Below are 13,461 nucleotides of genomic sequence, written 5' to 3' on the forward strand. Positions count from 1 at the left end.
AGCTTAATGATGGCTGAAGTTTTTGAAACATCTCTCTAATGGATTCCACGTTTCAGGTTTCATAGCACCTACTTTAATATCGTGACTTGTTTTTCTCTCCTTTATTGAGCAGATACTGCAATTCAACAAAATACCTGCTAAAATATCAAAAAGCAGCAACTAAGGCAAATCATACTAACTCTCTCATTTAATAAAATTGAAGTCATAGTCATACTCCATTTCTGATTGTTTGCCAAAGCTAAGAAAAATCACATGAATTGTTAACTGTGTGTTATTTATGAAAATAAGCATATAATGAAAGCTGTCGCTAGCTGTTTCAGCTCTGAAACTAGTCATGCACTTTTTCAATACATTTTATTTGGACTCTATCCAGAAAATCCACTAAATACATTATATGTTTTAACACAAAAAATATGATCAAATTTGAAGGAAGAATAAAAAGCCATATCATCATCCAAAATTTCAGTGAAGAATCATTAAATACTGTATCTCCACAGGCAAGTTTGAAACGTTAGCTTCTGAAGTGTTACATTAAACTTAATTGTACAGGTTGCACAAATCAGTATCTTGTAGCTTTTCAGGTTTTTTGTTGTTGTTGTTTCTTTTCCCCTCAGAAAACCCACAAATTTGATAAAAACTCCATCAGATGAAAGCATGCCAGCCCCCTTCCAGATAATATCTACTCTTTGTACCTGCTGAAACAAGGTAACATCTTTTCTTCCTTTTTTACATAGCGATTTACCTGTTCTGCTTAATGTGCAACAACTTCTACATCAAATTACTTCAGTTTGCTTAGCAGCCATGGCTGTTTTACCCCCTTATAAGTCCCAGAGACCATAATTAAACATGAAAGAAAGATGCCTTCTATTCACCTACCCTCACTATCTTTCCTGCTTCCAAAGAAGGGATCTATCTTCCTGTCAAGACTGTCGTTCAGCAGTCAGAGAAAAGGCTCCTCTTACCTCTACGACCCCAAGTCACTGAACCTGCTTAAGCAAGTTTGAAACATCTGCTCTTCCTTGCATTTTGCCCTCTGCCGAACTGGACTCTCACTTTCCCAATGCTTGATGCTTACCGCAAGTGTTATAAATGAGACTAATTAGGATTCTTGTTGCCCACTGACTCCTTTATTATTCATGTGACACTTGTGATAAATGCACTATGTTACTTACAAATGGTTGAGGTGGCACTTATACACACCAGCACAAACTTTAGAGTCATGGAAGAAATCATTTGGCAGCAAGACAGACTAAATCCACCAGCTATGGTAACCATGCACTGCAAGGTGGAGTATATTAAGAACTTATCAGTTCAGTGCAAGAAAGTAACCAACAACCCTGCAGTTTCTCCAATACAGAAGTCTCCAAAACCTACAATTGTCTGAATTCTCAAGATCATCATCTCCTCTTAATAGTAAAACTCAGAACAGAATAACCTGACGTACATAAATTACACAGAAATTGATTTGATTTGTATGTAACAATGCCTTTTTTCAAAATTAATTACAAATATGCTGGCCTTTGCACAGTATGGATTAATGCCCTGATTCAGCAAGACACGTGCATGCTTAAGTGTTCTTCCAAGCTAAAGCTAGGAGATTGTCTGGACAATTAATTCTAGTTCTCTCATTAGCAACAAAATTGGTAAACCTTCGAGCAGAATCAGGTATCTCAGATTTCTTCGATTCTCTCATTAATCTTAAAAAAAAATACGTATGCACAGTTATCCAGTAATCCTCTCCATTAAATTACATGTTATTCACCATTAAATCTATTTGTGAAGTCAGTCAGTACAGACTATTCATACTTCCTACAGATTAAAAGCCTATCAAGAAATCAAAACCAAAGCTTATCTTTTTTTTCAAAGCCATGGTAAAAAAAATCTTAGTTTCAAAAGCCTTCTTGCTCAGAGTATGTATCAGTACAATTTGTAAGGTATTGTCTAACAGTTTGTTATAGACATAAGTCTATACAACAGTAAGAAAAATGGCACTGGTCAAAATGCACATCTCTTTACTTTAAAAATCTGCAAAGCCTGTTCTTTCATTGTTCCAATATGAAGCGTATTATTAAATAGTACACCTATTTAAATTCAGTCACCATGGAAGTTCAGGCAGGCAACAAATGAAAGCTATACATTCTATTCTCCCATGAATAGAAAAGCCAGCTCTGCAGAAATAAATGCTACAGTATCAGTAAATATTTAACAAAGCAGACATTTTTTTTCCTTTAGGAAAAAGCCTACAAAAAACAAAACAACAGATCTTACAAACGAGATTCTATTGATCCACCCTAAAATACCTATTTTCGAAGAACCACAGCACAACTTTTTTGATGATGAAGGAGTTGTATGGAAAGGGAAAGAAAATCCCAAATCATGATCTTGTTGCAAACTGTCCAGTAACACTAGAAAGGAGAACCAACTACTGCAACAAAACCTAACATCCCAACCAAAAATCTTCCAAAATAGAAAAGACAAAGACATTTTCAGTATGAATGAAGGCATTGTTTAAATAGGCCACTTAAAAGAGTAGTTTATATTGCAATGCACTTTTGTGTGTGTTTGACTGTATTTAAAATACACAGTTGTAAATATCTAATTTCAAGCCAAAATCATTTGCTTTATCTTCACAGTTTCCCAAGAGCAAACCAATATTTCTGATTGCAGAAAAAGTATCACAAGAAGTCAATAATTTTGGTGACTCTGTAAAAATATTTAGATATGAGGATTGATAGTTTGCAATGAACATAGAAACTAAATTGAATTTGAATTCAATAATGCAAAGTAGTATCAAAATCCTCATGTTTCCCTGGCACTGTATTGTCAAATGACAAAGAGAACAAACAGCAACCTCCCAAGTAACCTGAATATCATTCTTTTTACTGCTTTTCTAAATGCTGCATGATTTTTAAAAATAGGCAGGGTGAAATAGTTACTGGTGTTACTCCATGGAACTTGCTATTTCAGAAGCATCATACACTTTTTCCAAAGGAAATTCTATAAAAGGAAAAGCTGCTCTTTCCCCAGCAGAGCACTAATAATTAGATGTCAGGATCTCCTACCTCGATCAAAAAGTCTCCGGTTCTCAGGCCAGCTTGCCATGCTACTCCCCCTTCATCCACAGATTCCAAGTACTGCAAAGCAGGAAAGGCTGGAGTTGGGGTGAATTCTTCAATTGGTGTGTCAGCTTTAGAAATAAATACCACATTAAAAAAGAAAGTTAGGAAATGCTTGCAAATACCACTTAGCTAACGGCCTATTACTGGCCACTCAAATTTGTGGTTAAAAAATGACGAGTGCTAAAAGCAAGGGACTTGGCCTCAAAGAATATCAAAATGCTGGGAACAGAGTACAATCTCTGCAATAGCAATCCACAGGTCTTCAATTTAGTGAGAAAAATACATGCTTCTTTACTGACATAGGCTAAATCAAGCTGTACATGGCAATAGCTGGATTCTGAGTATTCTAGGATATTTGGTATGACTTCATTTAAACCTTTTGTATGCCTGGCAAAATGCTTCTAACTCTGGAAACACCCAGCTACAAAGGAATTATTTACTGTAAGACAGAAGAGAGCATTTGGCCAACCTAGGCAGGGAGGAGGGTGGATAGCAGGAGCAAAAAGATAGAAATCGGTTTTTCCTCTACAAAAATTCTTTGTATATGCATATGTGTAACAGAAAAAGCACTCCTTATGGAAAAGAGGAACATCAGCCCTTGAACCAGCCTTTCCTCTCTCTGTCACGTACACAGACCAGCAGAAAAGTCCTTGGGTCTTTCACCTGAGGCGCCCTCACTGTTACAGAGAGAATTAGAGGAAAATAGTTGGGCTTGCATAGTGGGAGTAACCTCTGCTTGATGCACAGTCAACTTGTGGCAATGGGTTAACTAAAAGGTAGCACTACTGGCTTTCCTAGCAGAGCTACAAAAATACTTCTTTAATTAGAACAGCATTTACAGCACTGAAAATCTACAGTGTCACTGGTTTGGAGGTGCGGGAAAAGGGGGAGCAAAAATGATGTCCCAAGAATGAAGATAAGGAATATTTTTCATGCTCAAGCAAGGCAAGGGAGAACCCACGGAAAAATGGGGGGAACAAGAGATGGGACATACCATCATATATATTTTTTAAAATACAAAAGGAACAAACTGGACTGAAAGTTCAGGAAAGCATTAAATAGAATGCTTTTTTTAACTCTTGAGAATGCCATTATTTTAGATTTTAGCCTAGAGAAAAGTAGCATGCAGTTTAATATACAAACAGCTTTCAAAATGAGCACACTACAGGCCATGCAACATACGTGCAGCTTCTGAAGATATAAAAAAAGATCATATTTTCATACTAAAACTGCACCAATGTCACCTTGCCGAAAATCCACACCTATTTTAAACAAAACATCACTCTCTTGTCTATTTCTATTCACAGACCTATTTAAACAGACTGTCATTGAAATAGAGAAGCAGGTTTTATAAGGAAAGCAGGTTTCCTTTAGGTAAACTGCATAACAAAACAGACAAATGACAAAATATTACATATACCATCACAGTAAAAATACAGACAAAACTTTCTCCCCACAAAACGACTACAGGCTATACAGTGCTTCTCCTATGTAAAAACACAAACTGCTTCAGACAGAAAGCACTAAAATCTGTCCGAGTAGTACAGCATGCAGAGAATCCTGTTGTCTAGCAACCAAGTGCACCAAGAATAATTCCTGCTTATATTCAGAGATGTATAAATTTCTTCATGCCAGTGCACATCACACAAACACACACAGAAGCACATACCTTTTGCCCCTCTGAGCACAAATCCAAATCCTTCATTGTCTTTTTTCTGCAGGACCACTGCCTTTTCTTCTATAATGCAGTCACTGTAGAGAGAATTCCGAGGATAGCGACCATTATTACATCCCTTCATCACCACTGTAGTAGCTGCTCCTCCAGTGTGCAGGTTCATCATCATCACAGCCCGTTAATCAAATAATATTGCAGTAACCAAGCATGGGAAAATATATACAAATAGCAGCGGAGGGAAGACAAAGACTAAGCCTGATGATAAAAGAGAACATGACAATGCAACTTAAAGAGAAGAAAAAAGGCAGAGAGGAAAAAGAAAGAAGAAAACATGCATGGTCGTTTGTGTTCTATATGAATGACTGAATGAGCATGTGATCATGTAATCTGTGGGCTAGCTAGGACTCTAAAAGGAAAAAAAGTAAGTGAACTGAACGACAGTATCATTAATAAACTCCTCAATCGTGGATGTACCAGATGCATCTTCTAGTGAAGCCAAAATGAAACCAACCAGAAGAAAAATGAGGCAGCATTTTAAATTTAAAGATAAAATATTATGATTTTATATAAGCTAACTAAAAGGCACAAATATATTCTGAAAGCTATGCCTTGCATCAAAAGCCCTTTTTCAATCCTATTGAATGTTGCATGCTGCAAGAATCCCACATGATCATCTGACAGCCTACAATGCTAACAACGTGCAGCTGCCTTGGCGTCATCAAGCACAAATTTCCACAGCATCAAGAATCTGCATAATTGAAATAGTAACAAGGCATGCACAATCAGGAAAACACGTTTCTAAGGAATAATTCCCGTCTCCTGATCAACAATTAATATTATAAAACAAGACGATGGTTTAAAGGACTATTTATGTAAGCAGCATGCCCTTAAAGAGAAAGTAGCCTTAGGAATCTTTCTGTCATTGGATAAGAAAAAAGTAGACAGAGGAGAAAGAAAATTCGTAAATCCACATCAAAATGAGATCTCACATACAGACAACAATCTGTAAAAGCTTTAAACTGTTTACTGTTTTTAAACATTTGACTACTAAAAATAAGCTCAAGGTAAAATAATAATAATAACCATCATCATCTAAAATACTTTTTCTAGGTTTAAAGCCATTAGGCAGCACAGTGCCAGGGGTTAAACGTTCATGAATCGTAATGAATTGTAAGCACTGCAAAAGACTGGTAAACTGGCTTAAAAAACTTACATAAGTATTTAATACACGAAGAAGCATTAAGCAAAGTTTCGTTTTCTTTTCCTTGATTTGTACTAACCAACTAAAGTTTCCACTGGTCTTGTGCAGAGTTTAGTCACTGAAGTATCCAGTGCACAAAAAGAGACAGAGACTCCTTCAGTGCCATTAATAATTCAGAAGGGGAGGAGGAAACTAATGAAAGAAAAAATGGTGTGACCTTTTTATTTAAAGCTCTGAACAAAGGCAAGGATGATGAGATCAGGATACCAGTGGCCAGCCTCCAAACTCCAAATCTCTCACGCATCACAGACCACTCTTTTGGGGACTTTCCAAATTCAACTGAGCGATACAACTTCATGCTATTGCTAAAATGGTGATGTAATTATGCTTCCAAACTAGTCAGTATTTAAATGTTATTGAATAGAATAACACGTGAGTTACTGCTACCACAATGGAGACTTCAGCTTTCTGAGCAACAGATGACTTCCATAAATACCAACAGCTTTTGAATATTGTCTCTCGCCTTACTACATACATGTAACTCTGAAAGTACTACCACCTATACATTTCCAGCAAATACATAGCAAACTCTGAGCTAGAAAACACTATTTTCCAACATAGTCACTGCCATTAACTACGCATTTTCACCAATGATGATCAAGAGTCTGCATACTGCACTTGTAAAAACGTGCATCAGCAGAAGGGACTCACTGCTTCACAGCTGCTATGGCTATTTCCTAGCATTGTTGCTAGGAAAATGTTGCTCACATAGTCCACATTTCATTGGCTTGAACAGATGAAAGTCAGAAGACACCAAATTTGGACTATATTGTGGATGTTGTAGGACAGTCCAGAGAAGAATGGAAATGTGCCCCATGGTCTTTAAACTGGTATGGGGCCTGGTGCTACTGTGTTGTAAAAGCAAGGTTGTCTTTTTCTCTGGCTTGATTCTGAAAGTTTGAGCCTTCAGTTTTAATCAGCATCATGTGGTCAGAGTTGATGGCTTGTCTAGGTACTGGGAAATCCAAAAAGAACACTCCTTTCCTATCCCAAAAGACAGTGCACATCGCTATAAAGAGTTTCCCTGTTGTAACCCATGGATTCACATGGATGAGCTGATCAAGACATTCTTCATTTCATGGCGTGACAGCTGTGCATGGCCATCCAGAATGTGGATGGTCTTTCACGTCACTGTCACCACTGCTGAAATGCACCATCCACTGCCTCACTGTGCTCACATCCACTGTTTGATCTCCATAAATGTTTATCAAGCATTGATGAATGTCAATGGGTGCCATTTGTCCACAAGGAGGAATTAATAGACATATCTTTGCTTCATCTGCACTTCCATGCCAGACACCAATTTGTCAAACTGCCCTTCTGCTGCCATCCGTCACGTGGCAACAAAATGTAACAGAATACTGATGGAAAGGTTCAACCGTTACTGCCATACCACCAGCATGCATCACTGACATAGTGAGCCAACATAATAATATAGAAGGCATTACTTTCAGAGCAGCTCTTGTAATTTGGATGTTACCTCTTCTTACGATGAATACTCTTTCTATGATAATGATGTAGTAAGAAATGTGTTTCTCAAGAAAACTGAAAACGCTCCAGTTCAGGGATATTGGAAAGGAAATCTGCAACCTCAGAGTCTATACTATATTTTTGAAGCCTTCCAACAACGTCCTCATGTTACAGAAACTTACACAGGCATACTGCCTGCAATTCACTATCAGATTTTCAAGATGGGACTCTATACTTGTTCAGTGAAGATCCAACAATAAAGCTATCGTCAGCATTTTTCTTGATACCTGGTCAAATGAATAAGACCTATTTACTTCAAGATTTCTTGGAAACAAGCTTAATAGAAATTGGAAAGCTACTTTTGAGAACCTAAGCATAGAAGGGATCAGTCAAAGAAAACCCCTCCTCTACTCTACCCAAACCAATTTCTCATTTGAGATAGTTAATGCAGAGAATTCAGAAGCGTATTATCTAGGTACCTTATTAAACTGCTCTTATTTCATTTTTGTCAACAAAATCAAATTCAGAACATCATTCCTTAAAAAGCTGAAGTTTCAACAGCAATGCTTTTAAAACTTCTTGGTGTGGTTCACCTGATCAATGTTACACATCTATACAAAGCAAGCAAACTTACAAAAAAAAAAAACCCTACAAAAAACAACACCAAGAAAAATCTCAGCTCTCTTCACAATCAAACTTCACTGGCATTTTTAAGGTATGCTCACTTAAACATAATATGCAGAATTGTTCATATGAAAAGTGTGAGAAGCACCTATGATTTTCTCTTCCTCTACAGCACACTTTATTTTTACAACTAGCCAGTTTTGTATCTCAGTTTACACAATACAAGTGGGAATACTAAACTGTTACAAAGCATTGTAATGTAAGGTAAAGGGCAAAGGGAAAAGTAGAAGCACAACAAGAATTTTTGGTAACATAAGGTACAAACTGATCTCTACTATTTGACAAATAGTTTACTAATACACAGTTTCAGTGATGTACTACGTAAGGAAAACTTTATCACAGCCTGTAAAGTAAAAACGTAGGTTTGAAAAAAGCAGATGTTTAGACAATTACTTCTCATTTACGTGGAAGAATGAAATCTGCAATATACTTGTGTCTTGAACTGTTAAAAGTTGTTTAAACCAAGCACAGAAAGCAAACCGATCCCTTATTCTGGTGTTGCAGAGCAGCAGAAAAAGGATGGAAAACAAACATACACACAAACCAAATTTGCAACCTTCACAATCCTTCTGCCAGCAAGCTCCCTTGCACCTCTGAGAAAGGGGGAGACCAGAAAAGTGTTTAACCTCTGACTACTTGTAATACTGATTTTTTGTTTGTTTTGCAATGACAGTACACCCATATCTCAGTGTCAGAGTGGACATCTGCACTGAAGACCTGTGGAACAGATCTACCTGGTTCTGGCAGGCGAAGGGAGCCAAATATAAAAGTAGGTCAAATTTTCTCTTAACTAGTCTTGTTGGCAGCATTTCTTTGATCTTGAAGGTGTCACAAATATTCAGCAACAGAATGCATATAGGGTTTAGCTATCAGTGACAAACAAAGGAGACATTGTGTTGCAAGTCTGTTCAGAGGTCTGATCTTAAGCAGAGAAGTGTTTCTTCACAGATGCTTTAAACACAGTGATATCACCCTACGCTAAATTTCAGTACGTAAAATCCTTAAGATCAATTTATATCCTATCTCAAATTGAAATGAAACAGTTCCTATTCCACAGTAAAGCATTCAGAATAATACTGATTTCATACTTTGGTAACAAGTAATTTTAAAAATAATAGCTCATTATTTACAAAGAGGAAACGTTACATTAACTTCGGGCTGTGTAAGTCCAAGATTCATTATATATAAGGTTAAATGCAAAATATATCCTATAGAATGCAGAATATTTCTTCATGAGGTACTGTGACAAACCATCAACTTAAGGCTTTAAGCAAAAACTGAATACTAGAAAATACGCGTCCTCATCCATTCGTGTAGCTTAACAGTTTAAGGCTGAAGAACTGTGCACAGCTGTCAGAGTTTCCATAATTTTATAGTCTTACTAATAGAGAAAGGGAAATATAAAGACTGGTCAGACAGACACCTGTGATTTGAATTCAGCACTCATTCAACATAAAAGCCATCATACACGTAGACTTTTTAAGATGGCAAGAAGTTCTGCTTTGCTAACAACCCAATCAGACGGTGCCTGAGGTAGAAGTCAATAAAGAAGAAAATAAGGGGTAAAGCCCTAGTTCCTGATGGAAGCAAAACCCATGAAACCTAGCTTCCGTTTCACAACTAAAACATCTGCACCCTACCTTAAAGCACAAATTTATTCCAAAAACAGAAGTCAGAACACTTAAATACAGAGACTGAAACCATCAGGACCATAGAATGCATTTAGGCATGTTTGTATTGCATGTATCATTGCAGATTTCCATCTGAAAAAAAAAAGCACATAGCGTCCATGATCATCATTACTTGCAAACAGAAATAGATACTTGGTATACTGTCAGTCTTTTCCTAAGGTAGAGAAAAAGAACATGGAAGGAAAATATTTTCCTAATTCTCTCCAGTTGTGCAGCCCTTATAGACATAATTTACCTTTAACAAAATGGAATAAGCTTTCCAAAGTGGAAAGCTTATCTTACAGATCACATCCGAGATTCTGACAGCCAGAGCTGCAATCAAATGAGTAGCCTTCTCAGCCTACAAACTTCCGTTCAAGACTTAGCTTGAACTATTAGTGAGAAGTTATCCGTACCAATTCAACTTCCTTCAGTAGGCAAATGAAATAATCTTTTCTTCAAATCTTTTTTCATGTCCTCTCCTCAGTACTCCTGAAATTTCAATTTATTTATTTATTTTTTTAAAGAGCTACTGAATACAGAGATATCTGCAGGTTAGAAGAATCAAACAGGGCCCTCTTTTCAAAAGTCAAAGCCTCTTTTAAACTCTGCTAGATGCAATAAAAAAAATATCTAAATCATTCCATAAATCTACATACAACGCCTCAAAGCAATTGCACTAATTTCTTTCAGGATAAGACAATGTATGGTAGGTAGGTTCAGACTCAGAGAGTTATTCTGGAAATCTATTCAAGAGAAGCTCTTCTGTTTTGATGGTCATTCCCTTTTAAAAGCACATAAAGAACTTCTTTTCTGAATACTAGTTTTTGGGCAGAAGTTACCAGTCTCAATACCATGTAAAATTTAAATAATGTGAATAGCAAATCTTACTGAAAAATGAAAGAAACTTCCAGTTGAAAAACTTTTCCTGTTATTGCTGGAAGGGGTCAACCTTACTATTTATAGTCATCTACTCTAACAATTTTGGGAAAATTACCTAATCCTAGTAATTAAGGCCTTCAAGATTAATGAAGACTCTGTATCTGATTGCTCATTATTCTCAAACATCGATCATCCAGCTGATGGTCTTGCAGAAAAGCTTCCACAGCTCTTGTAACACACAAAACAGGAATTACTTGTTGAAGGGGTACTAGCTACCACCATAAGCATGGCTTTTGAAGTGCAAATAGGAAAATACATGGATGGTCCCTCCCCACCTCACCCACCTACAAAACAGAAACAGCACAATGTAGTCAACCACAGATTAAAACTCATAGAAAACTCTTTTTTTTCTGAATACCCTGCCATCACACGCAGAGATTCCCTTATGTGATGACATCTTTAGCTGCACTGCAATACAATTTGTATTAAAAATATTCTTATTTGATAAGATATAGCTTTGAACGATAACAGGTTATTACGCTTATAGAAGAATTAACAATCTACTGTTATCCTTGATAGAATCTTTTCTTGGTTTCTCACAATGACATTTTAAATAACAAATAATTTCTGTCTACTTTAGTGAAGAAACAGTTTTATTGTTTTCCAGAATATGCATCTGCTTTCTAAACTTTGTTTTCCTTAACTACTTATTTCCATCTTCTAACAAAACTTTTTTTTTTTTTTTTTTTTAAATACAATTTACTCACATAGAAGATATTCAGGAAAAATACTTTATATTTTGTCCTGCCTTGTACAACTGATCGATTCCACTAATATCATTGTGATCATATAAGAAAAGTCTAAATGATTTTCCTTATAATACAGAACATTTGCTTATCTGGAAGTTTATAGCAAAATGTAGTTGGGACAAGGGCTGTAAGAAAATATTTTCAAACAGATAGTTGGTAACTACCTCAACAGTCTTATATTCAAGGAAGTCTCAACCCGTCATTAAAACAGAAATGTCAGAATACTGTAAATTCTAAACTTTAAGTTGATGAACTTCTGATTAGGTAAATGAAGGTGGAAGTCCAAGGACTACTGATGGTGGTATAATAACTAAAACATAAAGGAGAAGGGTTAAATAGAATGACATAGAGCTGAAAGCAGGGTCACCCTTTCTGCTTTTCAATATTTGAGGTCATGAGATTCCGACAATAGGGTAGCTAAATAAAAAGATTTCTCCTGTTCTTTGTTGTCTTTGACTTTCCCCTTCTTTCTCCTTGTTCCCAAAGCCCACCATTTGTAGGAACTCACAGACATTTCTTTACATAGGGTATCAGGGCACAGACCTACTTTATTTTTCCATTGAGCTACTATACCTAAAGCGGACCTAGACTGTTCAGCTGTTTCCCAAAACAATATTCTCATTATCATGATGCAAAGTTATCGCATCAGTACAACATTTACTGATAAAACAGAATTAGAAGAATTAAACCCTATGTTTCGATGTACATTTGTCCATCCAAAAAAAAAAAAAAAAGCCAGTTAAGTCCTCAAGATGCTGTTTAATGCATTCAAAATAATTATACTGGAGAATAATAATTAATTCATCAGGCATTCACAGTGACAGGAGCTCTAAGACATTTTGCTATTTCATAAAAAAACAATTATAAAACCAGGTCTGCATACAATCCTGCATATGTAGAATTCAAAGAGAAAGATAAGATTTTACTTTAAATCTGAACATCTGGAAAGAGAATTTGTGAAGATAATAGAATAATATGCTCAACACTGTATATGAATTCCAGCTTTCTTCCATGTTTGAACGTCTAACTCAGTATATCCATATCTTCTTCAGTTTGCTATCCTCAGGCCCAGAAAAGGAATGGGAAAGGAAAAGATGATACTTCAGTGATACACTACATACCTCCATTACCTGTTTCTGTCTTTCATATCTCACATCTTTGTATCCATTTATTTGTGTTCCACCTCATGCATCAGTGCTGTTTCTACAGAGTTCAGTAAAAGCCTATTTGATCATGCAAAATGCAGTGTTACATATTATCCATTTAAATTCATCTTTTGATTAATGCTAAACTGTAACATGTCAGAAGAGACATATAGGCACTTCCTAATTCCTATATTTCACGGATCTCCATTACATTATGACATCATTATGGATGATATTAAAACCTGACAGCACATATAACTTCCTCAATTTAAAAAGATGTTTCACACTTTTGAACAAGTAATCAAGTTGTCTTTCCTGGATTTTGAATACTTGACAACCTGTGTAAAAAATGAACAGTGCTTCTCTAAGTTACCAAACAAAAAAAAATATCAGTTATGAAGTGATTTGATATGCCTTAGAAAGTCGGAAAGATTGTGCTGTTTTTTTCCAGCCCTACGATTGACAGAGTTGCCCAAAAGATTAACCACAACTATAAGGGACAAGAAGCATTTTATTTTAAAAAGAACAGCAATGCTATATACCTCCATGAGTTTATAGTGTAAGACATAATAAAGAAATACAGGTTTAAAAAAAAAAAAAACCATCAAATTTCATGACAGAGAAACTATGTATTTTTTTCTCAATGTAGAAGCAAAGAGAGACTTTCTGTATATCTTTGTATCAGTCCACACTCTTTTAGTTACTTTTAATTCAACTTAATATTATAACATTATATTCTTTGGGCA

At 36.0% G+C, this 13,461-nt stretch overlaps 1 protein-coding gene across 1 annotated transcript in view; it reads right to left on the reverse strand.

Moving 5' to 3' along the window:
- Window positions 1-13,461, reverse strand: part of SHANK2 (SH3 and multiple ankyrin repeat domains 2) — a 372,036-nt gene that overhangs the window by 123,780 nt on the left and 234,795 nt on the right. Inside the window, exons 22-23 of the mRNA XM_048949837.1 lie at window positions 4,789-4,871; window positions 3,063-3,187 (exon numbers count right to left, since the gene is read on the reverse strand). Coding sequence (XP_048805794.1) covers window positions 3,063-3,187; window positions 4,789-4,871 — 208 coding nt within the window. The remainder of the gene's footprint in view (window positions 1-3,062; window positions 3,188-4,788; window positions 4,872-13,461) is intronic.

Source organism: Lagopus muta, chromosome 6, assembly GCF_023343835.1.
Source record: "Lagopus muta isolate bLagMut1 chromosome 6, bLagMut1 primary, whole genome shotgun sequence".
Taxonomy (NCBI): Eukaryota; Metazoa; Chordata; class Aves; order Galliformes; family Phasianidae; genus Lagopus; species Lagopus muta.